At 43.1% G+C, this 24,691-nt stretch overlaps 2 protein-coding genes and 1 non-coding gene across 13 annotated transcripts in view; 2 read left to right on the forward strand and 1 right to left on the reverse strand.

Moving 5' to 3' along the window:
- The window catches only part of micu3a (mitochondrial calcium uptake family, member 3a), a 28,292-nt gene extending 10,566 nt beyond the window's left edge, over positions 1-17,726 (reverse strand). The window contains exons 1-13 of one of the 11 annotated variants that reach the window (XM_029143247.3): positions 17,297-17,724; positions 14,006-14,153; positions 12,856-12,887; positions 12,207-12,285; positions 10,201-10,248; positions 9,502-9,584; positions 8,763-8,834; positions 7,819-7,860; positions 6,330-6,425; positions 3,122-3,136; positions 1,712-1,806; positions 1,439-1,610; positions 13-121 (exon numbers count right to left, since the gene is read on the reverse strand). In XM_029143247.3, coding sequence (XP_028999080.1) covers positions 13-121; positions 1,439-1,610; positions 1,712-1,806; positions 3,122-3,136; positions 6,330-6,425; positions 7,819-7,860; positions 8,763-8,834; positions 9,502-9,584; positions 10,201-10,248; positions 12,207-12,285; positions 12,856-12,887; positions 14,006-14,153; positions 17,297-17,560 — 1,255 coding nt within the window. In that variant the 5' untranslated portion in view covers positions 17,561-17,724. Of the gene's footprint in view, positions 1-12; positions 124-1,437; positions 1,611-1,711; positions 1,807-3,121; positions 3,137-6,329; positions 6,426-7,818; positions 7,861-8,762; positions 8,835-9,501; positions 9,585-10,200; positions 10,249-12,206; positions 12,286-12,855; positions 12,888-14,005; positions 14,154-17,296 lie in introns of all 11 variants that reach the window. The other 10 variants (XM_055508095.1, XM_029143352.3, XM_055508092.1 and 7 more) reach the window with 10 other exon arrangements.
- On the forward strand, positions 654-851 carry LOC114864451 (small nucleolar RNA U3). The gene has a single exon (XR_003787312.1). It is a non-coding gene; the product is annotated as a small nucleolar RNA U3 (small nucleolar RNA).
- Positions 17,727-21,339: 3,613 nt separating the features above from the next.
- LOC114862875 (fibroblast growth factor 9-like) lies at positions 21,340-24,362 on the forward strand. Its single transcript, XM_029163626.3, has 3 exons — positions 21,340-21,996; positions 22,910-23,013; positions 23,144-24,362. Exons 1-3 carry the CDS (start codon positions 21,663-21,665, stop codon positions 23,387-23,389), a joined length of 684 nt encoding a protein of 227 aa, XP_029019459.1. The 5' UTR covers positions 21,340-21,662; the 3' UTR covers positions 23,390-24,362.
- The last annotated feature ends 329 nt before the right edge of the window (positions 24,363-24,691 follow it).

The following is a 24,691-nucleotide window of genomic DNA, read 5'->3' on the forward strand; positions in this document are numbered from 1 at the left end:
CTCACTTCCTACCTTGTCCAATGGAGCGGGCAGCAAAATTGTACATCTGCATGGCAATGGCAAAGTCCTCGAGATTATTTAAGAACTGGAAGAAGGATCTGAACTCATCAAAGGTGATTCCCTAGTAAACCAGAAAAAGGGACGTGGAAAATAAATATAACCAATGCAAAATCACAGGAAGAAACAAACTGAGAATTACAATAATGTGTGCACATCCCTCTTAAACAAATACTTATGTAACAATGTTTAAGATACATCAGACCTAAGATCCTAAAATATGACCTTTTATTCCAGAGACTAGATCAAACATAACTGTCACAGATGAAAGAAAACATCTTGCAGTTAAGAATAGACTAACTGTAACTTCATGTTGTGTATTGTGTGAAACAAAGACCAACCTCCTGCTTCTTCCACAGCATGAAAGCGAAAGAAGACAAAGGAAAAAAGAGTAGAGTTGCATAAGAATGACAAGTCATTGTAGATGTTAATTCTGATGAATACTGAAACTGCTTGACCTGAAAAGAAAGATGTCCTGATCACACAACTCACCGTCCACATAGATACTGTACATATTTCAGTTTGGTGCTCAGCAGCACAAGGGGGTCCCTGATCTAGAATGACTGAGGTGTGGATGGCATCCCATCTGCAAGACTAAGACTATGCTTTCAGGGATCATTTCTATAGTTTCTGACTTGAGAAATGTGTTTCTAAAGTGTATGGTCTCGCTACCCACGATGAAGAGTCATGATATTCCTTTCTGAGCATGAAGCGGATAGAGAATAATGATTCAGGTCATACTGTATGTTCTCTGTTCCTCAATGCTTCTTGGTGGAAAACTGATATATAGTACTGTAGATTGATTTTTATTTAATTCAGTGCATTCTCTGTGTTAAATGTGATAAATTGTTTTACATAGACTAACTCAGTAGTGTCATTAATTAAGAAGAAAGAAATATCTTTCATCTTCGTTCTGACAGATATTCACATGTAGCTGGAAGTGCAGTCAAGTGTGTGTGAGTGTTTGTATGTAGTGAGCTGAAGCAGCAGAGCGCTCAAGTGTGGAGAGCCACAACAGCCTCAAGCACAAACACTGGTGGGAAATTACATGCTAGAAAGACAAGCACCTTTACAGCAGGAAGAAGAAGTGAAACAGAGGGATAAAAGACCAGGAAAGATAACCGTTGCCTAATCTTTTCATCACTTTTTGGCTTTCTGCAGGACCTTTGCATTTCTTTCATGTGGCACTTGAAAAGTTGTCAACACTGGAAAGGTGGTCATAGCATTTACTGAAGACACAGATTCATTCTTTTGCTACACACAGCTATTCATGACTGGGTAACTTTTCTAAGGTATTTAAATAAGTATTACAATTCTAATAATTTAGCTGTTCCTGGTTCAAACGCTTGTTTCTGGGTGTTAATCGCTGTGGTTACTACACCTTCTCATCAGGTATACATTGTCGAACATTCTCCAGGTAGGCGCTGATATTGTCCACGTTGGTGAAGCGCAGCAGAATTCTGGCAAAGTCTTCTTCACTGATGGTGGTCATTCCTTTAGAGTAGGTCAAAAATTCAATTTCCAACACCTCAGTCTGCAAGTTATCCATAAACCTGAGCAACAGAAAAAGGGAAAAAATTGTGATCAAAGGTTTATAAAAATAAGCGTGGGACTATTTTAGGATTGTGCATTTTAGGTTGTCTATTTTTAGTACCTGTAAAAATCATCAAAGGTAAGTTCTGCCTTCCCTTTCTTTCCAAAGAAATGGACAAGCAGTGTGGTGTCAATCGTAATGCTTTCATCTGATCGCTATGAATTATCAGAGAGGAAGAAGAAGAAGACAACGTATTAGTGTGTGATAAACTGATAAACATCAAGCAAATGTGTTTGGAAGAGGAGCAGTGGGTGGGACCGGTCCAACATGGAGATCCTGGTGCCAGGCTTAGCAGGAAGCAGGTTTCTGGCTGACCGTGTGCAGAATGTGTGCAGGATGAGCAACAACAAAGTGTCAATCAAACAAATGGACTCGGACAAACAGTCAGCGGCCATCACAACATCAATATACCAGTCCAGGCAGCAGTCACCTTTACTGTAAGCCTATGAAGAAAGGAGGCAAACAGTTGTGCACATCTGCTTTTTAGTGCAAAGTAGAGACAATAAAATTGGAGGTGAGGAGATAATTTGTCCATGCAGCTCAGACTGGTAGGAAGAGTGGCTGCAGCGGAATGAAGCAGAGCAACACACAGACACGTGTAGACACCAGGAGTGTTCAGCAGCGCACAGATACAGAGGCACAATAATCAGCGGAGTCATGCCTTTGTTCTCTGAGGAGCGCGACTGACGAAGCGTTGGACATAAAGCGTGTTGAACGGAGCCACACAGACGGTGAGAGGAACAAAACCACAGACGGCTGAGTGGAAGAACAAGAAATGCAAAGCGCTGAGTGGGTAAACGCACAGACTCAAGTCACCACATACCATGCATTTCTCTTTTAATGCTACAAGGACACACCTGGATAGAACGTCAAGTCACAAACAGCAGCAACAAAAAGCCACATAAGCACAAATGCAGAGAGTGTGAGCCAACTCCACCTTTTTCTGTCACCGGATGACAAATATGGGTGCAACGTTACTACTGTGCAGTGACCGTCTGAGTTAGCATGTCCACCTGTCTACTTTTGTTTGTTGGCATCTAATTTGACCGGTCATTTGCAACTCATTGAGCACGGTTTCTGCTGTTTACAGTGTTTTACACATGCTTTAATCTGCAGGATAACGCTTTCCTGATCCCTTACAGCAACATTGTGACAAGAGTTCTTCTCATAAGCCTCACAGAAAATTGTGCTTACACCTTTGGTGACTTGGCTTTGTTCATACTCGCTAACACATCAACGTCTATTTCAGAAAAAGGTGCTCTTGCAGAAAATAAAAACTTTGCCCAGCATTAGGGCACAGAGAGAGAGAGGTCTTTGAAACCTGTCATTTCTCTATCGCCCTGCCCTCAAGTTCACCGCCATGCTAAACAATATGCAGAGTAGAAGAATCTCATGCCCCTCTAAGGAGGAAAAGCTTTTATGTCATTTCCATCATCATCTTCATCATCATGATGCCATTCGTGGTTCTACCTCAAGAGTAAAATCCTAAAATCCGTTGTGGGACAAGAAGAAAATGCCAAAGAAAATGACACAAGTTTATGAAAGAAAAACAAGGTGTCTGTTGACGTACAGACGTTTAAGGTTGTTTTTCCTGTTTGATGTAACACAGTGTCATTTAACAGATTGTAAACAAATAATCTGTCATTAAGGAAGAATAAACGGTAGGATGATCTGTAGAGGGGCATCTGGTATAGATATGTGATTATTGCATGTACTGAAGATGAAGGCACTGAGCAAATGATAAACACTAGACCCTATTAGAGTTTGTTGTAATGGATGCAAATTGGCAACTCACAGACTGAAAATGTCAACATATTAAAAGCCTGTTTTAGGACCTTCAACATCAGCGCAACTCAACCCTTCCTGATTTATTGCCCCCTAGCCTTTCAGGCCTTGATTAAAAGCAAAGAAGCCTCCTCTTCATATAAACACAGGCCAACTGAAACAATTACAGACTTATCATTCTAGTGTCTTCTTTTGATTCTCTCACTTAATAGAGGGTTATTTTCATTAGACCTCTGATTACATGTGACAAACAGGAGGGCTAACTTTTATTTTGCTACTGACTCATAACCTAACTCTTTATGACTCTTTATGAGCTGTTCATACATTCAGACAACTTCCAGGTGGTGTGCCCAATCCCAATTGGTTTTATATATATATATATAGTTTTGAGGGTGATCACATTTGTTTGTATTTCCATGAAGACGGGATTGGACCATTGTCCACTATCCAAATACCGTTATGTTACAAACTAAGTTTTATTACAATTGGTCAGCAAATTGATTAGAATGGTTATTAGGCCTTGAAATCTGTCTCTTTAGCCTAATTATAGCTAAATATTCAGTACCTAGACACTAAAAGGTCACCTCAATCACTACCATTGTCAGTGTAGTCAGTCTTTACGAATCAATGTCTGTCTAACCTGGAGTAATTCCAAACTGTTCACAACAAGTTCATCATTCCTGGACATGTGGCAGCATCAGCATGAGCTCAACATCCTCATGAAGACGTAATGTTTATCACACCCACAAGGCACGAGTCAACACCTGGTGTACACATGTGTCTGCTGTACTGTATGTGTGCGCTGGTTTAACCAGACTGTGATCACAAAGCACTGATGCAAAGACTAAACGGTGCTCCTCACCCTCCTTATCTGTGAGTAATGCCTTGGAGGAAGAGGTCATTGTAGGTCTTTAGTCAAGTCAGTCAGACTGTCAGTCAGTCACACCTTCCAGGGTAAAAACAGCCCAGCCTCGCTTCCCCTCCCGTGAACTCGGTTGTCCCTCCTTCCCTAATCTCCCACCCTCTGTCTCTTTATTCTTCTATCCACCCCTTATCACCTCGTATCCTGCCCCTGTCGTCCTCCTTTCCTCTCGTGCTTTCTCCTCCTGCTACCTGTCAGTACCTCCTTCACCTGGCAAACAGAGGTGATTCTCTCTTTCCTGTCAGTCAGTCCCTCCTTACCCAGACAAAAGCAGAGAAGTATAATGATGACTAATCTGTTGAGTACACACGTCTTCTTTTAAATACACCCTGTGCCTCTTTTCCCCTAAATGTTCTTCTCGCACCTCTTTTGTCCCCGCCCACTTTGTTCCCCACTTTAGTTCTCTTTGCTGACCTGTGCCATCTCCTTTGGAGCTCTCTCACCTCCTTGTTTCCTGATTTTATTAATTCCTCTCTTTTCCTTTAATCTCTTTATTAAACCCTGTACTTCTTTCCACTCTTCCTATTTTATTATTATCATTTTGTTAAATTTAACATTTTACTGTCCATGTTGTGCTCCCCCCTCCCTCCCTTCTGTCTGATTTGTCTGTGTTGTCCGTCTGACATCCTGGCAGATGAAAGGCTGCTCAGTGTAAATACAAGGTCAGCCCTATTATGCTCCACTGTCATTAACTTCACCTCAGCTTCCGCTGTCACCACAGCGTGCAGCCTGTCATTAGTCAGCAAACCTGCTCACACTGTGTTGGCTGTTATTAATCATTACCAGCATCTTCACTGTGTGCTAGACATATCGGAAAGCCAATTTGAGTTGCACATGAGTAAGCCCATAAAAACTCAAACAAATCTCCTTAATAGGATATTTTGAGACTGATCACATTTTTAAATGTAAGTCTTGCTTTCTTTATATATTTTATTTTATTACTGTTATGATTTTATTAATACTGCTTCCTAATGACAATGCTCAGATGCAACTTGTCATCCATGTCATCTGAGCGAGGTGTTGTCATTTGAGTACCTGGCCTGAACTATGTTTGGAGTTCTGGCAACACATGAATATCCAACAAGGCATGAAGTTGACTTTGTGTTGATCTAAGTGTCTGCATTCAAACATTTGGAGGAACCACATCTGGGGCCTTTTCTATTAATGACATTGGTTCGTAAAGGGTTTTTAAAGGGTTGCTGAAGACGTCAGTGACGTTAACTGACTATTGTTAAATGTACGTGTGTAAATACTCATAGCACGTCTTTTTTCTTAGTTTGCTTCTAAACAGCACTTTTCCTAATGACTACTCTGCTCTTAACTAATTCCAATTAATTGGCATTGCATTGTGCTATATAATGATTAGGGACCGCAGGTGCTCTGCTTTTAGCCTTCTTATCACTGCTGTGTACAGCACCAATGTACATGTCGTTGTGCAAACTGAGAATGATTTCACACCAAAAGCTACAACATTAGTCATAACACTGTACAGATAACAAAGGCACAGAGACACATACAGTACAGATGTGAAATGAAGACATAGAAGAGTCACACTGAAAGAATCACAATGTTGTCCCATAATAAAAACTAATACGGGCACCACATAATCTACTACTTACTTATTAAGGAGTTAATATAAGTTAACATAGGGAAGAAGACACCTTAGCAAGACAATATCATGTGGGACCAAAATGGGGGATGCTGGGAAAGGTTAGCAGGAATGTGACTTTTAAGATCAAGCTAAAGCTAAATTAAAAGGTTAAGGTGATATTTTAAAGGTTTTTCACTATTTCTTTTGTAAAATGTAAAATAATGGTATTACTTGAAGACAAATGTTTGTCATCTAAGTCTGGCCAAGCTTCATGCAGCTTAACTGAGGCTACAGGGATGGTTGGAGGATCTATATTAACTAGAGGAAGAAGGATGAAGAATGGAGGGATGGTGGGACAGAGGACAGTTAGGTCTGTGTACCTCCGCCAGGTCAGAAAAGAGGACTTGACTGGCGCTTCGCCTCAGAACGTCCCAGTAACTTCTCGCCACAAACTCCTGACTTTCTTTTTTTAGCACCTGTAGGAGTGGTTAAGCAAGGCTACGGTCAGTTCACCACCACCTTCAGAACTTCAGAAAGTAAACTCAGAAACCACAGAGCATAGCATCAAAAAAGAGAGTGACCGATGTCTGATTATAGACAAAAGCTAGTTGCATGACATTAAACACAATTAATATTTTACAATTAGGAAATACTAAGGGTGGTCACAACATACTGTAACACCAAGTGTCACCAAAAAAAAAGATGTGAAAGAGCTGTCGAACCATGACACCGAGCTCCTGACCACCCACCTTGTCCCAAGGGAGAACGCAGCAGCAGCCATTTTAACATGACCCTGCACTGATTTACCGAGTTCACAGTGACAAAACATCTATCAATCACAACACTGACAGAACCAGGAGCGTCTGTGTGCGTGAGAGAGAGAGCGAGAGAGAGAGCTCATAGCTGTTCTGACAGTGCTGAACTCTTTCTAAACCATAGTCCATGTGTGTAAAAGTGAAGGTCAGATGATTAAAATGACCTTTAACTATGATTATTACAGTAAGCAGGATTTCGGGAGTGGGTGATGGACACATTCTGAAATCCCAATAAGTCTTTGATATAAATATAGTAATCTGCTTTATTATAAATGTTTACATCTTCTGTTGCTCCTGTTCTCTCCTTGTATTAGTGTTAACGTTCCGCGGGCAGAAACACAGTCCAAAAGTGCTTTAAACCAGATAGACACTGATTGTGATTAGAGCTGCAGAGGCCTCAAGTCATTTCAAATCACATCACTCTGCTTTTCTAAGAGCTCATCTCTTTTGACCCTTTAAATCTATTACTCGTGTTCTGCCAACCCTCTCTCTATTCATCTCAGCCTCTGTTATTGTCCCTCGATCAATCGCTGACATCAGCTGACCTGACAGATGGACCCTCTGTCTTGAGTCTTTGTCTATCACTCTCTCTTTATGTCCATTCAACCTTTATTATTTTGATTCTAGGAACCATGACGATTAGGTGTTTACCGATTCAGGATAAGGGATTTTTAAACACCAGGTCAAGGTACATAAGAGGCTCCGGAAGCAGAGACAAGTTAGTTGCCAGAGTCACCAGTAGAAAATCACCAGCACTAACTGTAATATAACATACAGTAATATTATAGTATTAATCATGGAGAATGTGGGTGCAGTGAGATCTGTCTAATTTATAAAGCTATGATAACGGCAAATATCCTCATCCTCTATCTCCTTTGTCCTAATGTCCCTTTCATTTCTCTGCCATTCAACAGTTTTTTTTTCAAATTATAAAAATGTTTGGCTTGTAGTAAACTCAGCCGATGCAAACATCTAGTTGCCTATCCATCAGTTCATCCATTTTTATAAAAGGTAGAGGCGAGCAGTACGGCGGTTCGCGGTTTAGGATACCTACGCTGTTGACTGGGGCAATCTGATATCCATACAGCTGCATACTCTAACACACAGAGAGACATGAGGAAGAGAGAGAGGAGGAGAGAGCATGCAGTCAGAGAGAAGGAGGAGAAGGACAAAAGGTAGACGACATGTTAGTACATGCAAGGAAAGAGGCAGTGGATTCACTCTGCAGAGGTGGTGTCATCACCAACACGTCTATGTTTACATGTTCAGCCAAAACACGCTGTGAATCACAATATGGTGTTGCGTTTCCAGAGAGAATTGTGGTGGCTGCTTATGGTCATTGAGTACCACTGATTTTTACATTTACAGGAACTGTAAAAATAACTTGAATGATACACGTGTAAACCCAATTAGCCATCAGGCCTGCATTCATGTAAACGTGTAGGGTCGAAGCAAGGTGGTGAGTGTCAGTCGCAGGTGTGACGCACACGATGGTAACAGACTTTCCTTTGCGTGTACTTACCACCTTGCTTCCAACTTGACTGTCACTGAGAAAGTACAGTAAAAGGGGATTCTCCACTGTCACACACAGGGTTTAACTAGTCTAATGTCAGTTAAAACACAAATGGCTTTAAATGCATGAGGATGTGTTATTATCAATGCATCTGTGTGCAAAACACGGATGCATTGATAATGACATAATTGATAATGCCATTTGAAACTTTACAAAGAACTCATGTTGCGCTATTACACTGATGAATGCAAACAATAGTTTATCAGAGATAATTGGCATTGCATTAATGCGTTAATTATGATAATTATGACAATGAATTATGATTGAGTTATGATAGCTTCAATAGCAGAAGGGCATCGACTTTGAGCTCACTCTACTGATGACAGCAGATTCACAGTAAAAGTCTTGAAATTCATTCAATACAAATGTTTTCATCCTCACGCACACTGTGGTTCCGTATCCACCATCCCAACTGTGCACCTTACCAACTGTGCTGACTTCTCAGCGTCTCCTTTCCTCCCTTTCTTCTCATTCTTCTTTCGGAAAATCTCCTGAAGCTGCAACGTGACAAAGAGTTAAGGCCCTGCTGAAAATTCACAGCTGGATCTGTTGTGTTTAGAAGAATGTGCGAGATGGTGGATTTTACAAAAATCGATCTATCCACCTTTTACACAGACACTGGTGACCTGTCAAAGGTGCAGCCTGTCTGTATCCAGTGACAGCTGGGATTAGCTGCAGCTACATGAACCCTTAGGCAAGTTGTAGATATTGTGGGAATGAAGTCACCCCTAGCTCAAATAATAACAAATATTAAAGACAAAAAGCCTCAAATCTATTAAAGAGGCTGATGCTGTGTGTTAGACGCTTATTTGAATCAGACACTCCCCTCATTTGACTACAAATTCTACATGCTGGCAGTGTGGACATGCAAATGAGAAAGAAAATCGTCTTATGTCCCACACTTGCCTTTCCCCATTACCTACTTATACTGTAGTTGCCAAGACTTTATCTTTTATTTATTTTTATTTTGAAATGTCTTCCTATGTGATGCCAGCCCGACCCTTTTGTCACATGTCTCTTTGAAAACACTGATATTGTGGCAATGCCCAGTTTATAGTTTAATAAAAACCTAAACAATGCTTCTCTGCTGTAAACCCAGAAAAATGTGCCGTTAACTTTAACATGGGATTTCAATCGAGGATGCATTTTCTCCCGGCGACTCACCACCAAGAACTCCCTCTTGTCCACCATCTGGTTACCGTCTGCATCAAACATATTGAAAGCAATCTTAAAGCCAGCGTGGGGCTCTGGAAAACAGAGAGGAGCGCATAAGGTGAGTGCGCGCGTATGTTAAAGGCAATATATCATCCAGAAATAGCAAGTGAAGAAGTAGCATCTAGGACAGACACAAGATGGGTTCAAGTTTATAGACAATAAATGTTAAGTTTAAGATTTTTTGTGCTACTACTATAAATACAGAATCTCTAAGAGGAACTAACAATTGTCAACAATTTTAAAGCTGTAATGGGGATATAATTTAGTATATATAAAACAAGTCAGGGAGTCATAAAGAAAGCTGTTTATTGGATGAGTACACAATGTGTAGAGGGTCGTTTCTAGTAACAAGCCAAACATTCCTGCCTATACTTATGTTTTGACAGGTTACAAGTAGTTTTCTTCTTCTTGTTCTCTTTGTGTCTCTTTGAATTTCTGTTACCCCTAGGGGAAAGGGGAAACCCATCACATGTGTGACACACAGGAACTGCCTCTCGTTAAGTTCTGGGTGGCCTTGTGTCTAATTCATATCATTTGTATGACTTAAAATAGTGCTAAGTGAAAGTCGCAGCAGGATATAATAAAGTAATTCAAAGCCAAGGTGAAGGAAATGGACGCTGTGTGGAGTGAAAGACTGAACAGGCTCACTTGTCAGGATGCAGAGCAGGAACAGGTACTCTGTGTATGAGATGATCCCTAGTAATAAGACCAAGACAGAGAGAGTTAAATAAAAGGTCAGCTTCAACACACTCAAACACAATGTTTACAGATGTTCAAAGGCTGTGGGCCTCCCATCACACATGCAGACACACTAACGCACATAATCCTTCCTTTCACAAAGATAGCATCTCGAAATGTGTCTTCTTGAAGCTGAGCTGCCAACAGCCATTTGGCCACACACCGCTTCTTTTTCTTCACCTCGAGTGTCCAAAGTAAAGACTCGGGCTGGCAGCGCTGTGTTCATGTGTATGTGTCTGTGTTTGGATAAGCAAGTGAAAAATGTTTTAGGAGTTGAGCCTTTCTTGCCTCAGGCCCATTTAGGAATCTGCAGCTCCATCTCATCCCTCTGTTCCTCTTTTACACTTTCTGTGTGATCGTTCAGATAGTTCAGGGTGACTCGCTTGAGTGTTACGGGAGACTGCTTTCCCCTCTTTGTGTGTGTGTGTGTGTGTGTGTGTGTGTGTGTGTGTGTGTGTGTGTGTGTGTGTGTGTGTGTGTGTGTGTGTGTGTGTGTGTGTGTGTGTGTGTGTGTAGGTGAACATGACACCCGCCAGAAGCAGGGTGATCCTTGTGCTTTCTTGATGCTCAACTGCTTTGTGTCAAGGAGCTGGTTTGGAACTTTATTCTCTTTTCTCAATGCAATGAGAGCTCACTGTGGCCAGGAGATACACTCTCTCAGGTTTCTAGAATACAAGTCTGCTTGTTTACACTCACATACCTGCAGTGGTGAAGAAGGAAATAATTAGCGCTCCGGAAAACAGACCTGTCTGAATTACACACTTGTTGCCAGTTGAAATTATTTGGCACATTATGAAACATAAACATGGACAAAAAAGTTCAGGAAGTGGCGAGTGGCTGAAATCCTATGTGGAGTAAAAGCAGCTTTTAAGTATAAAACAATTAGTCTCAGTCAGTTACCAAATGCTTGAGTGCTGTGAAGAAAGGATGAAGAATAATACAGATGTAAATCCTAGTTTCAACATCTTACTTATGTTTTCTTGCACTATTATCAATTAAATATAGGTTTAAAATGATTCCGTTTATAACATGATGTTTTATTTACCTTTTGTATAGCATCTTATATGATGTAAAACCAGCTGCTGCAATGGTAAGTGCTATCACCTACTCCTAATTGCTTAGACAAGTACATTAGACCACCACACACACAGTGAACTATGTTCAGGCAGCTCATCACACGCCTTTGTCTGACATACATCTCTGTCACTGTCAAAAAGCTTTTCCAAGCATTTTAACTGTCCTCGCTCATCCTGGCATGAAGACAACAGCCTGTCCTGTGCGCGCACGCACACACACACACTGCGTAGAACAAATGCATGAAAAGAATAAATAATAAATAATTAAATAAATAAGTAGTTTTGAGATAACAAAAAATACTGCTGGAGAGAGCGAGTGAGTGAGTATAGAGAGTATATACAGTATACTGTAGGTGCTGCTGAGTTCTGCAGTATGGTTATGTGTGGTCTTGGCAATATGCCATCAGCAATTTGAATAGACATGCACTACAATGTCTGTTGCCTACCATGAATGACTTAGGATAGGTTTACTACCTAGGAGGGGGGGGAGAGGAGAGGAGAGGAGAGGAGAAGAGAGGAGAGGAGAGGAGAGGTGAGGAGCGGTGCGGTTCTATTTTTAGATTTGTTCAGCAGGTTGTCTGGCTTTAAGACAGGGCAGTATGGACCCATCCCCGGATTAAAGACACCTACTGTGACACATGCACATAAAATGTTCCCTGACACACACACACACATGAATGTATTGCTATAAATATCATGTTGTTATTTTATTGTTTTAACTGTTTAACTGTCCATAGATTACAGTGGTATAGTACTGGAAACAATTATAAGGCTGCATTTATTGTCATGGCTAAAAACCCCTATTGCTCCTGGTTCATGTGTGCGTGTGTGCTCTCAGACCTCGTTCCCTCAGGTTGCGAAACAGTTTTGAGGATCCTCTCCATACAGGTGGAGTTTCACACAAAATCTTCTCCAGCTCCTGATACATAGACAAAAGCACACAAGTGAGATACACTGCAAAAAAAAAACTCGATCATTCAACTTTCAACTCAGGAATGAACAGAGACACAAAGCAAGAACCGGGGAGCAAAAAAACAAGACTCACCACAAACTATCTTTATAGATCGTGTTTCCAGTATTCAATCATTTTGTTTTATTAAGTATAATTTATTATACCTAACACACTAAAAACATTTTTACTACTGTGCACTGTTAAATGCCAGAGTGACTAAAGTTATGTGGAAGATACTGTACACCCTAACCTTTGCCCTTGACCTTGTTGTCTTTTTTGGGTTCCTGTGGTGGCTAACGTTTCTTTTATGCCCAGTTAGAACATCTCAGGCCTGACACAACACCCAGTCCAGAGTATCATGTGTACACTTACAGCAGCTGATGTACATTACATGCAGTGCACTAAAACTCAAAGTGGGGCCCTACATTTACATGAGGAACTGCTGTGCTTTACAAAGCCGGCAACAGATGTAACATTACAAAAGATGCCTCCAAATGGAGGAGCAGAAGAAAGAAGCATTTAGAGTGTGTCTCCCACCTGTTTGGTCAGGGACCTCCAGGGCCTCTTGTCTGCCAGGGAAAATGAGACAAAAGAGGAGAGAAAGAAGGGAAAGAGGAGAAGAGAGTTTGGGTGGGCCCCGTCAGATAGCATCTGTATGATCTAGAAATGGGTCTTAATGTGCTGGGTACAGTCCCAACACACACATACACAGACAAACACACGCACACATGCTGGCTGTATATACACTGTCATCATCACAGGCCCATTTGTACTGTCTAAAGTGCCCCGCACTCGTCTTTGTAGTACGTGGAATGTCCCCGTAAAATCACATACTACTTTTGTTCTGTTTTATACAACAAGATTCATCTAATTCAACTTCAAAGGGGGCATTAGAGGATGCCGGCAGCTGAGAGGGTATGAGCGCTCATATCGTATGTCAGTGAGCCAGGCTCGATGTAAACACACACATACAGGTGCACGGTTTGCACGCAACACAATCGCATGACGACTAAAGAAAGGAACGGACGCTTTTTTTTAGATGTATGTTTGTTCTAATCTCAACTTTCAAGACCAATTTTAAACCAGATGTTGTGAAGGGGAAAATCAAGCTGATTGGCCACCTAATATATTCACAAGGTTTCTGTGCATAGGTGGAATACAGTCAAACTGAGGAGTGTGTGTGTGTGTGTGTGTGTGTGTGTGTGTGTGTGTGTGTGTGTGTGTGTGTGTGTGTGTGTGTGTGTGTGTGTGTGTGTGTGTGTGTGTCTGTGTCTGTGTGTGTGTCTGTGTGTCTGTGTGCGTCTGACTGGCATTAACCTCAGACTAAACAAAAGCTGTAAAGCCATCTGCTTTGAGGCTGCTTGGCCCTGTCTAAACTGGGAACAGGCCGACAGTAACGGCAAAAATGTGTTTAAATGCAGGACTACATTTTTAACTGAAACTGTGTTTTCAGTTAAAAAAAATGTATTTTACAAACTGCTCTAAAATTCACTTTGAGGAATTAAATTTGGGTCGGAGATCGAGGTACCATTGTACTAAAAACAAAACAAATGCTGTTGGTTAACAAAAGCATAATGCACTTTGTTTTCAAAAGCTACATTTAAACTAAAATATCAATGTACAAATAATAAAAAATATGTTTTATACTGTCTTAAAAGAAAACTGACTGGGCGCTTGTGATACATACTTCGTGGTTCACTCATGGTGACGGACTCGATGAAGTTTTGTGGAGTCATGTACAGCTGCCCTTCATACTCCACGGAGCTGAACATGCGGAAGCGGTACTCATGGGACGACATGTACACGTCTCCATCTTCAAAGTCAAATGGGCGTGCCTGCAAATATAAAAACAAGGAACACTGAGAAGGGAGGCAGTGACTCAAGAGGTACAGTAGAACAGTCATCCACCAAGCGTAGAATCAGTGGGTTGATTCCTGGCTCCCCCGGCCATTTTAAATTAAAAAAATACTTTTAAAAATTACACAAGCAGAATTAATGACAGAGTTGCTGAATTGGTTTCTGTTGGTGTGCACAGGTGTGCTTATTAAAGTGGCCAGTGAGTTTATAAGCTCACACAGAGTTCACTGCTCCAGTGCTGCAAAGTAACATTTCCAGGTTTTGTAGTTTCCTGCGTAGACAGAAACTTTCAGGCAAACAGCCGAATGTCAACTTCATTCGCCTCTTCACTGCTTTTCAACCTTCTTAATGAGAAGATCCAACTAGTCTTGGCAATAGCTCTCTGAGATTATAAATAGATCAGGCACCTATGGCGCAGTGCAATAACAGGGACCCACAGGAATACACATAAACACTTCGTCACTGCTTTCTTCTTGATTAGCATCCCTCTCTCTGTGAGGAGTCGGGGCTTAAAGTTGATTAGCTCCAGTGCAGATGAGCTGCTACACCAACAGACTGTGCCGTGAGAAGCTGTGTAATCAACAGAGAGGTTTCCAAATTTAAATCCTTTTGGATGCGGGGCCTATCTAGCCCACCAGGTTCAGATAACGTGCTAACGAAGGCGCACATTCATTCATAAAGCTTTGATGACGCTTTCATTAAGGAGCTTTTGAAGGCATGAACAAATGTGTGCCGAGCTTCATAGTGATCCGTTATAATCATGTGCAAAAGCATAGACGACAAATCAATGAAGCTTGCGAAGGTGTGCAAAGAAGGTCCACGTGGAATGTCGCAATAGCACACAACATGACATAAGGTAAAAGTCAGTTAGCTACAGGGAAAAAATAAATAAAAGGCAGTGATTTGAAATTATAGTGCAGTACACTGTGTTCCTGCAGACTTATAATGTCATGTAACCACAACTAAACCTGTTCCTGTTGCCTGGTCTTGTTGTTCAGCCTGCAATGCAGATGCTCCAGGTGTTTTCCCCTCAGGCAGTCCAGCGTTCACAGCTGTGGCTCTTTAGTCCATCTCCAGAGTGTGCTCATAGCTAAACTGTCCCGACCCTCACTGTGTTCATCCTGACATCAACTTCACTTGTTCCCGTTCACTTAAATTACAGGTTCGCGCAAGAATCCAGCACAGACGCAGATATAAACCAGCTCTGTAATCTGAGGACAGACAGTCAACTCCCTTCAGTGTGAGGCTGAAGGTCAAATTAATTGGCGTTAAGAGCCAATAAAGGCATCTGATACAAGTGTCACTGTCAACTGTCTGCTATTTGTCTGTTTAGGCCTGTTTCACCCTGGTTGTTGCAAACTAGTCTCACAAATACAAATTTCTAGAGTCTCTGCTGTTTCTTTCTGTTGAAGCATACAGTATGTTTCTTTGCAGCTTTGTGTTCCTCCCTGGTATTCTTTAGAATCCCTATAGGCTACCATTACTGAGTAACAGCCTGTTTCTCTCTCTCCCTGATGAGGTGCCCTAGAAAGGTGAAAATCTGTCAAATGTGCTGCCTAACCACATACAGTAGTCTCTCATAGTCTGTTTTGATACAGGCAAGGTCTTGTGTTTCAGAACTGGTCCGTGGCCCAAGAGACACCAGTTTACTGCTTTGAAATCTACAACTCGCACGTTTTATTGGAAAGCAATAACTTAGTATCTTCCAGGGAACAGTCAGTTCATTTCTGTAGGCCTACAAAACATAACCACTGGCTTCTGAAGCATACTCTTATAGTCATATGTGCACATGCAACATCCCTGTTTCAGGTTCAGCTGGAAATTACTGTTACACTTCATATGTCTACTGTAGCTCTACTCCGCTAGAAAATTCTAAAAACTATAATTGAGTTGACCAATCAACAAATGCAACCTAATGTTTATATAGTACAAAACAGTACAAAGTACAAACAATATGGTAATGCAGCTGCATACATACAGTTAGTGTGCCTATATGGAAATTTGTACTCACTAATGCACTTGCTGATTATTTTTTGCAATAGACTATGAAATGTAGGAGTTTTTCAGTCAGAAGATTAAGTAAAAGTGGTTTCTTATGAGCTACTGCAGCTTAAATCATGTAATAGATCAGTGTACTTGAGACTGTTAATTCAAAATGCAATCAAATATTAATGATGCTTAGATTATATTTTATTAAGCCACTTTGGACTACTGTATATAAGCAACACAAGTAAATCAATAAGTGCACTCTAAAATGTAACACAGAGCTGGTCTCAGTATAACACCCTAGGAAATCAAAGTACAGGAATGTACTTAAAAAGGTATGCAAACCTGTCGCCCCCACAGGAGTAGCCTAGCAGGGTCCAACTACTGTACCTTTGCTGACTGTCAGCAGGCATTTTGTACAAATAGGTCCACTACGGGCCATTTCTGTACCTTATGAGGTACTTTTTTGTACCCCATAAGACATATTTTTGGCACGTTGTAATAAACAATAATACAATAAATAAACAACCTAAAACAACTTTACTTTTACTTTCAGTGACTCAAACCTTCACAAAGTACTGTACAGACCCCTGTACATTAGGAGTACTCTCAACGTGGTTACTTTATTAAATGCATTGTGATGATGACAGTTTGACAGTAGTAGCATTTTGAACGCAGGCCTCACGCGGATCCTCCTCGCCGTCACTGCTCGTCAGCTGTCGCTGTTCGCACAGCTGCGCCGGATGAGTGACGTCTTGTCGTTTCAGCACCAGCTCGAGCGGAGAGCGCCGTCTACGCGTCTGCGCGCGCACCTCGTCCTGCGGCCAAGCAGGGAACCAAATGTTTCCACTGGGCGTGCGGGGAATGGATGACACAGCCACAGACTATGCGTCAGGGAGGAAGAAATGTAGTCTGAGCTGCCAGAACACTAGCAGGCTCGTCTGACCGGGCCCGATTCTACAGGGAGGAAATGTCGACTTTCTCCGCGCTATCCGTGGCTTCTGTTTGTTCTGCCAGTTCCTGTCCGCAGTGACTGAGGCCCCTATGTCAACACTCGGTAGCAACATGTTCCCACGGACCCACCGAGCCGCTACGTGTCACTAAAGGGCCGCGTCGCTTCCAGTCAGCCTCCTACCTTCTCCTTGGCCTCCACCGCCGGGATGGAGGGCAGCCAGCCGCTGATGCTGCGTCTCTCCATCCTCTTCCCGCCGCTCGCCGCCGCGCCGCCGCACACGTAAAACGCCACCGCGCCTCCCGCAGCGAGACACACGCCGACCGCAGCCTTCCGGCGTCCCGTTCCGCCTCCACCAGCCGCGCGGCCGCCGACGAGCTCGCTTCCAGCCGCCGGCCAGAGGTTTAGCCTGCCGGCCATCGCTGCCAGTCTGCGGAGGGCGGCCATTGCTGCTGTGGCTGCTTCTTCTGTTGCCGCTGTGCTGCTGTGGCTGGAAGTTGGCTCGCGGCACAAAACTATCGCGTGTCCCCGCTCTCATCGCGAGATGTGCGTAAGGCGCTGAGGCAGAGGCCGGTCGAGTGTTAAAACACAGCAGCGGGCTGACATGAACGGGCTGCAATAAGACAAGGAGATAAGATCAGTTAATATGTTACATAAAAATACCTATGATGACATAACAGGCACATTTATTCAGGCAGCAACGTAGTTTATAAAAGTCACCCCGCTGATATTAGCTTAAGCAGTGGAGTAGACGTCACACCTTTACCTTTATCTAAAACTATTATAAGTTGAACAAGTAGGCGCCTTACTGTGAAAACTCACTATCTGTCCTGTATCTACTGTATCAAGTTTTGTTTCAGGTCTATTAAAGTCTCTCAGTGTATATAATTCTGTAATAGCATTAGTTATTTAAATGACTTTTGTTTTTTGATTAGTTTATTGCTTTAACACACTAAGTGTATATTTGACAAAATCTAAGTAGTGGGGCTTGAATATTTTCAAATGCAACTGTACGGATGTGTATTAAATGCACACATTTACTATATGATGTTATGCAACACCTGTAACATCCAGCAAGCTACACAGAAAACCACACCACGGCCACAGGTGTAAGTGTTTTGCACTGAATAGCTGACAATAAGCGAATCCTAAACCGGAAGCACATAGTGACAATCATAAGTGACCAACAGTATCAAGACTTGTCAGTTTTCACTTACTTATGGAGGGTCAGTGTGGTATCAAATTTCCAGTGGAAAGTGACAGATCAAAGCAGTCAACAAAGGGAAAATATCAAAGATGAGCTCTTGATTTAAGTTTTTACTTGTAGGACTGATGGGGCTTTTCTTATGACTTTGATGCTAGGAGAATAAAGGGCAGGAGTCTAATAGATGAAGCTGCCATTCGTTCACACTTGAAACATGGTGACTCAACGTATAGGTATAGCTTCATTTAGCCCAAAGTCGAAACCAGATCAAAACCCTAGAAATCACCACTTCAAAATTTTGAGTACAGCTATCAAACCCTTTTTCAATTCCTTTGAGTTTTAATCTGTTAATTTGACCCACATTACATTATCTTATTGATCTTATTTATTTATGACGATCAAAGCAATAGATTACTGTTTCTCGATTGACTTTTGGACAAAGAATCAATGCAAAATCACAAATTACATGAAAAAGAAATTTTAATATTGAATGTCTATATTTTTACCTTCATTGAAACATTGACAAGGTCGTTATATGATTATAGCTCCATATGAACGTGGTGATAATGAAACATCAGATAATTTTGCTTTGTTTAACTGGCATAAATCAGATTAGGTTAAGTCTACATTTTCACATAAGGGGGTCTTCTGAAACCTACTTTAAAGGACCCTTGGAATTCCCCAGATCTCAATTTGCATAATAACCTCTAGGCTATTTATTCAGTTATTCCTTTATGCAGCCATTCGATTAAGTTGTAATGTGTGTCTGTGGGTGCGTGGGTGGAACCCTGGGGGCCTCACTTCACTTTCCTTCAACCTAGAAGCTGGCTTCAGTCTTCTACCATAAACACTATGAAAAAAGGAGTTAAAAGCAAACCATGTGACCCTGGGAACTGATCACTTGCACCAAGTGTGCTGGAAATGTGGCATTGTCGTTGACGTCCTCATCTTGGCCAGATCAATATTCAATACTTCAACATGTGATCAGCCTGAAGGCGATTCTGATCGATCCAACTGCTTTGTAAAAAAATCCTCCTTTTTCGCTGGCCATAAATACTAATGAACCGAGGGACAGAGGCTACGCACGCCTCTCAATCTGCCTTTCACACACGCACACATCCAGTGCGCGCACTACGTCAGAGCAAATACGTAGCCGAAAGAGACGAGAGGAAAATCACTGTCCTGGTGCTGCTGACACATCATCTGCCTTTAGCGTCCACACAAAAACAAACAGCTTTGCGCCATCAACTCATTTATCAACGCCGGTCCCAGGAGAGGGGGCAGCTGTGGGTTTGCGGGTATGTGCGTGAGCGCGTTTAAAATCAATGCAATATAGACGGGAGCACGGGCCCTGGCATCGCCAGTTTAAAAGGGAAACCCATGCATTGAAATAAATGCTGTATCAACAAATAGCCATAAACTACATTAACTAAATCCTTTCAAATGCGTGAGATCACGTCACGATAACGATCAGACATAATGGCTTTGACATTTCACATTCTGATCTCTTTCAAATGGGGATCAACGCGAAAAATGTCCCTTTAATAGAAAATCATTGCTCCGCAGTGAGATCGATAGATTACATTATTCTTACAGAAATATTGAGTCAGTGGGATGTGTTCAAAGTTAGGATCAATAACAACGTGCATGCGTAACGAAATCCATGTATTTGCTGCCCCGATATATTTCTGAAGTCCTCCAAGTGTCGAGTGTCGGGGTATTTTCTAAGCTGCAGTTCAAACAGGTATACTCCACTCTTCTGGTTGTTATTGCCTGATCCTCTTACAAGATCCCTGCACTTTGAAGCATCTGTCTTTGATTCGTCTTTTAAGACCACAATTAAGGATAGGCTATATGGGCTCTTGTGCTGTTCAAAGCGTCGTGGAAAGATCAATGAAGGGACAGTCAAGTGATGTCGTTTGCACAGGTGTGTGTGGGTGCGTGTGGTGCGACTGTCTATAGGCTGTGTGTGTTTGTGCCTGTGCGGGCGCTGTAAAGCTGCGGCTGGGTTACATAAAACAGGGGGCTATAAATCAACACGCGAGTGCGAAAATTACGCAAACGGGGGCTTTCCTCCCTCTCTCCATCCGCACCTGAGTCACTGAATAGGGGGGCGTGCAGCGGGGCTGTTAAACGTTTACGCTAATGGCAACACCACTTTCATGTTTGACAGACATTCGCTCCTTCTCTCTATGTTTATTTCACACACAACTTGGTGTCGTTACGCACTTTCCTGCGACCCTCACTAACGCTCCCACAGTTTGAACAGCACTGGCGAAGTGCCCGTGACAATGTGTCTAGCAGTTGCGTAGCTGGAGGGGAGGATAGGTAAAATAAGCCCTCAAACAGACTCAGTTTTATCAGCATTTTTCTTCGGCAGGTCCCTGTAGAGGCTGCATTTAAAGTGAACATCAAAGGTGAGGCAGCGTTAAGCAAATGGAGGGAGGAACTCCGTTTCAAATGACCCCTGGAAAGATGGGCTCATTTTTATAATAAAAAAAAGGCAACTCGGGTGATTATCTATCCGGAGAAACGCACTGGTGTAGTTGGCCACCGCGCTCCAGTCTGCAGCTTGGAGGAGCTGGGGAACCAGAGGGTACTGCAGAAATAAAAGGCTGCATGGGGTGATTTAATTATAGAGGGTAAGACACGGAGAGAGAGAGAGAGAGAGAGAGAGAGAGAGAGAGAGAGAGAGAGAGGAGAGAGAGAGAGAGAGAGAGAGAGAGAGAGAGAGAGAGAGAGAATCGAAGCGCGCGCGAGTCGGGAGTCTCATAGATCTCCTCTCGAGTCCGCGTCTCGCGACAGCTCGCTCTCGCTCTAAGAATCATCTCTCTCTATCTACTCTCTCCTCTTCTAGCGTCCTCCTCATCTTCTCTTATCTCTCTCGCTATCTTAGTCTCTTTCTCTCTCTCTCTCATCTTCTTCGCTACATCTTATCCTATCTCTGATCGTCTTATATCGAGAGTAGCTGCTTATTATCCTATGTTCGAGCGAGAGAGAGAGAGAAAGAGAGAGAGAGAAAACCCTGGTGCGCACCGGAGCAAAGGGGAGTATCCTGGGGTGAAGAGGAGAGAGAGGGGAGAGTACTGTGAGGAGGCGAAAGGGATAAATAGCAGAGGAGAGGAGGAGAAGGGACACGGGCAGCTGCCGCCGGGGATACCTGCACGCGCGCGCGCTAAGACACAGCGGGACTTTAATCTCATTTAGATGACAGTCTGAGTGCTGCCGGTGACAGCGCACCCATTGAGGATATTCCCCATCCAACTTTTCTTCCTCCGGGCCGCTTTCCGCTCCTACCGGGACTCTGCTGCCGTGCCGCAAACCGGATCGGGTGGTTCATCTGTGATGGGGGCAGCGGCTGACGTTGGGAGCTTCACCAACGTATTCCTGGAGAGCTTCGGTCCCGCGGGCGCCGCTCCGGCCCCCATTGGTTCTCATTTGGTTCTCACGCCCGCCGGGGCGGTGGACTACAGCTCGGTGAGCGGACTCGTGATGGGGGGACAGGGGCAGCAGCAGGAGCACCTCGTGTCCGCGGAGCGGCTGTCCCGGAGCCTGGCGGACTTCAGCCACCTGAAGGGGATCCTGAGGCGGCGGCAGCTCTACTGCAGGACCGGCTTCCACCTGGAGATCCATCCCGATGGCACGGTGCAGGGCACCAGGAAGGACCACAGCAGATTCGGTACAAACATCACTCTTACTGTAGCAGCGGTTTATTGCGAAATTTCTCCTGGGTGCTCGTGCAGCTCACGGGCGTCCATGCGCGCGCACACATTAATCACAGGAGAGCATTTATTGTGAGGTTTCACTATATATGTTTTTGTTTTTTTTATCTTTATTATATAGCAAAAAATGATCAAATCTGATTTGACTATGTGGTAGTGTTTCTAAGTCACAACCCGTTACGGAAACATAGCTGCACCACTCCCACCCACTGGATCGTCCACTTTATATAACCATGAAAACTGTCAATATCACATGATAATAGCCCTCACACAGGTAACTCTAATCCAGTAGTAACCAGCTGCTGCCTTTACACTAAATCTTCAATGTGTGGTGCTCCCAGGGGACGGTCCAGTGCCTCCAAGTGATCCATCACCCATTTGAAGATAAATAAGTTTTCCAGGTGGAAGAGTTGGAGCTATTTTATGTTTGCACATTCATGCCACGCTTCCTTTTGGAGATTAGCCTGAATGCCTTTTCTTGACTCTCTCGCTCGCTTATCTCCGGTTATCAACGCGAGCGGCTGCAGCTGAGGCAGATCGAGTAGACCTTTTAGAGAGCGCTTTTAGTGTCGCGAGGCTGTAGCACGTCTGGCACTTGATTCGTTCCATTTGAGACTTGGATGTAAGTTCACACCAGAGGCCATTCCACACACTCAGCCTCGCCTGGCGGAGTTGGTGGAGCAGGGACGCTCAGTACAGAGCTTGGCTGCACTTGTTTGTACTGGGTTCAGATAAAAAAATGTATTAGCAATGAACTAACCAAACTACTATTGTACCCAGCTGCTGTTTAAAATGTGATCTAAGGCAAATATTGTATGTTGTATTGGATAAAAGCATTTTCCAAATTTATGTATCTTGTTGTGTGTGCAGGTATTCTGGAGTTTATCAGTCTGGCTGTAGGACTGGTCAGTATCAGGGGGGTGGACAGTGGACTCTACCTGGCTATGAACAGCAAGGGAGAGCTGTATGGATCGGTGAGTACACACACACTGAATGAGTCAAAAATACTTACAAATGTTTGATGTGCATCCACCTGCCAGCAGGTGGCACATTTTGCAGCACAACCTGTATATTTCCTCTTACTCTCTGTTCCTCTTTCTGCAGGAGAAACTGTCGGCAGAATGTGTTTTCAGAGAGCAGTTTGAGGAAAACTGGTACAACACGTATTCCTCCAACATCTACCGGCACGGGGAAAAAGGTGCGTTCTACTTCGTCGCCTTGAACAAAGATGGAACGTCTCGAGATGGAACGAGGTCAAGGCGGCATCAGAGGTTCACCCACTTCCTACCGAGGCCCGTAGACCCGGACCGAGTGCCAGAGCTGTACCGGGATATACTGGCCCAGAGCTGAGACCAGAGGTTCTGAGCCGGAACGCAAACCAAGCGCGCCTAATTTCAGCCCTGTTTCCGAGGGAGAAAGAAGTGAACCCAATCATATGCTCCTGTGCTGGAATGGAGAACGAGCAGAGAGGCCATGTAGAACAGGGAGTTTGACTGAACAGCACCAGGGAACCTCTGGAGGAGGTGAAAGCCCCCCAACAAAGACTACATTGGAGCTGAATATTGCCCACATACTGGCTTGTGCCGCGGCCTCGGTGGCCAAACACATGATTCATGGATTTTTCACTGAGTTCCCATACATTTAATCCAACTACTAGTCCAAACTGCATGTTCACGAGGACAGGAGTGGGGAAGTAATAGTTGTGATTAACAACTGGCTGCTAATAGCATTTTCCTGTTGTTGTGGGTGAGTCCTAAGAAATCCGCTGTTTTCAGTAGAGCGATTTATTTAATTCTAAACACTGCTGTGGCTGCTAAGTAAGCGTTTGATCAAAATGCATCATCTACTGCGCAGTGGCTGGTTTACACGAAACGGTAGTGTCGTGCACTGGAAAGCAGCCATGTTTGTTCTGGAAACAAGAGCCACCGGAGCCCCCTGCGTCGGACCGACGGCACGGACGGATTCTTTTGGACTCTGCTCTAAAGACAGATGCTGCTCCAATGATGTTACTTTTCTACAAAGTGCATGTGGATTATGAAAAACAGTCCAATAGAGGTGTATGAGGACTCCTTCTTTGCCGCCCGCTGTGTGTTCTGGTGGGACCCGTTTTAGAACCCTGTGAAGGAATTCAGTTGTTCTCCCACTGACAACCGTGAATGCGGAACCTGGCAGAGACACCTATACAAACATGCTGACAGATTTTATTTCTATTTATGAGCTTTTATTTCCTGGGACATACAGTATATTTATTTCATATATTAATTTATTTTGAGAATCTATTTTTACAGGTATGAGATAAAATAAAAAAGAATATTCAGAGCAATGAGAGATTCTTCTTACTGTGTTCTCCTCAGCTTGCATGATCATGGTTTCCAGTCGTATGGTGCAGCTGGACATTCATATCATTTTGGCCTTCATACCTTCAAAGTAATACCTTCAAAAAGCCAAATAAATCGCCTGGACCAGTGAAAACAAAAAGAGCACAGTCAGCACAAATCACCATGCGCTCGTGTATCTTGTGTATTTAAAATGCACGTTATGAAATTTCCTTACACAGTGCAAACAATCAAGGACATGCTGTGTGGTATCACTGGCTGCTACACATCCCAGGAGTTGCTGATTGACATCATGCAGCGCTTAGACAACCTTAGG

The sequence above is a fragment of the Betta splendens genome, chromosome 1 (assembly GCF_900634795.4).
Source record: "Betta splendens chromosome 1, fBetSpl5.4, whole genome shotgun sequence".
NCBI lineage: Eukaryota > Metazoa > Chordata > Actinopteri > Anabantiformes > Osphronemidae > Betta > Betta splendens.

Coding starts and splice junctions, on each gene's coding strand:
- LOC114862875 (XM_029163626.3), top strand. CDS start 21,663: ATGGGGGCAGCGGCTGACGTTGGGAGCTTCACCAACGTATTCCTGGAG. Junction 21,997..22,909: donor GAAGGACCACAGCAGATTCG/GTACAAACATCA, acceptor TTGTGTGTGCAG/GTATTCTGGAGTTTATCAGT. Junction 23,014..23,143: donor AGGGAGAGCTGTATGGATCG/GTGAGTACACAC, acceptor CTCTTTCTGCAG/GAGAAACTGTCGGCAGAATG.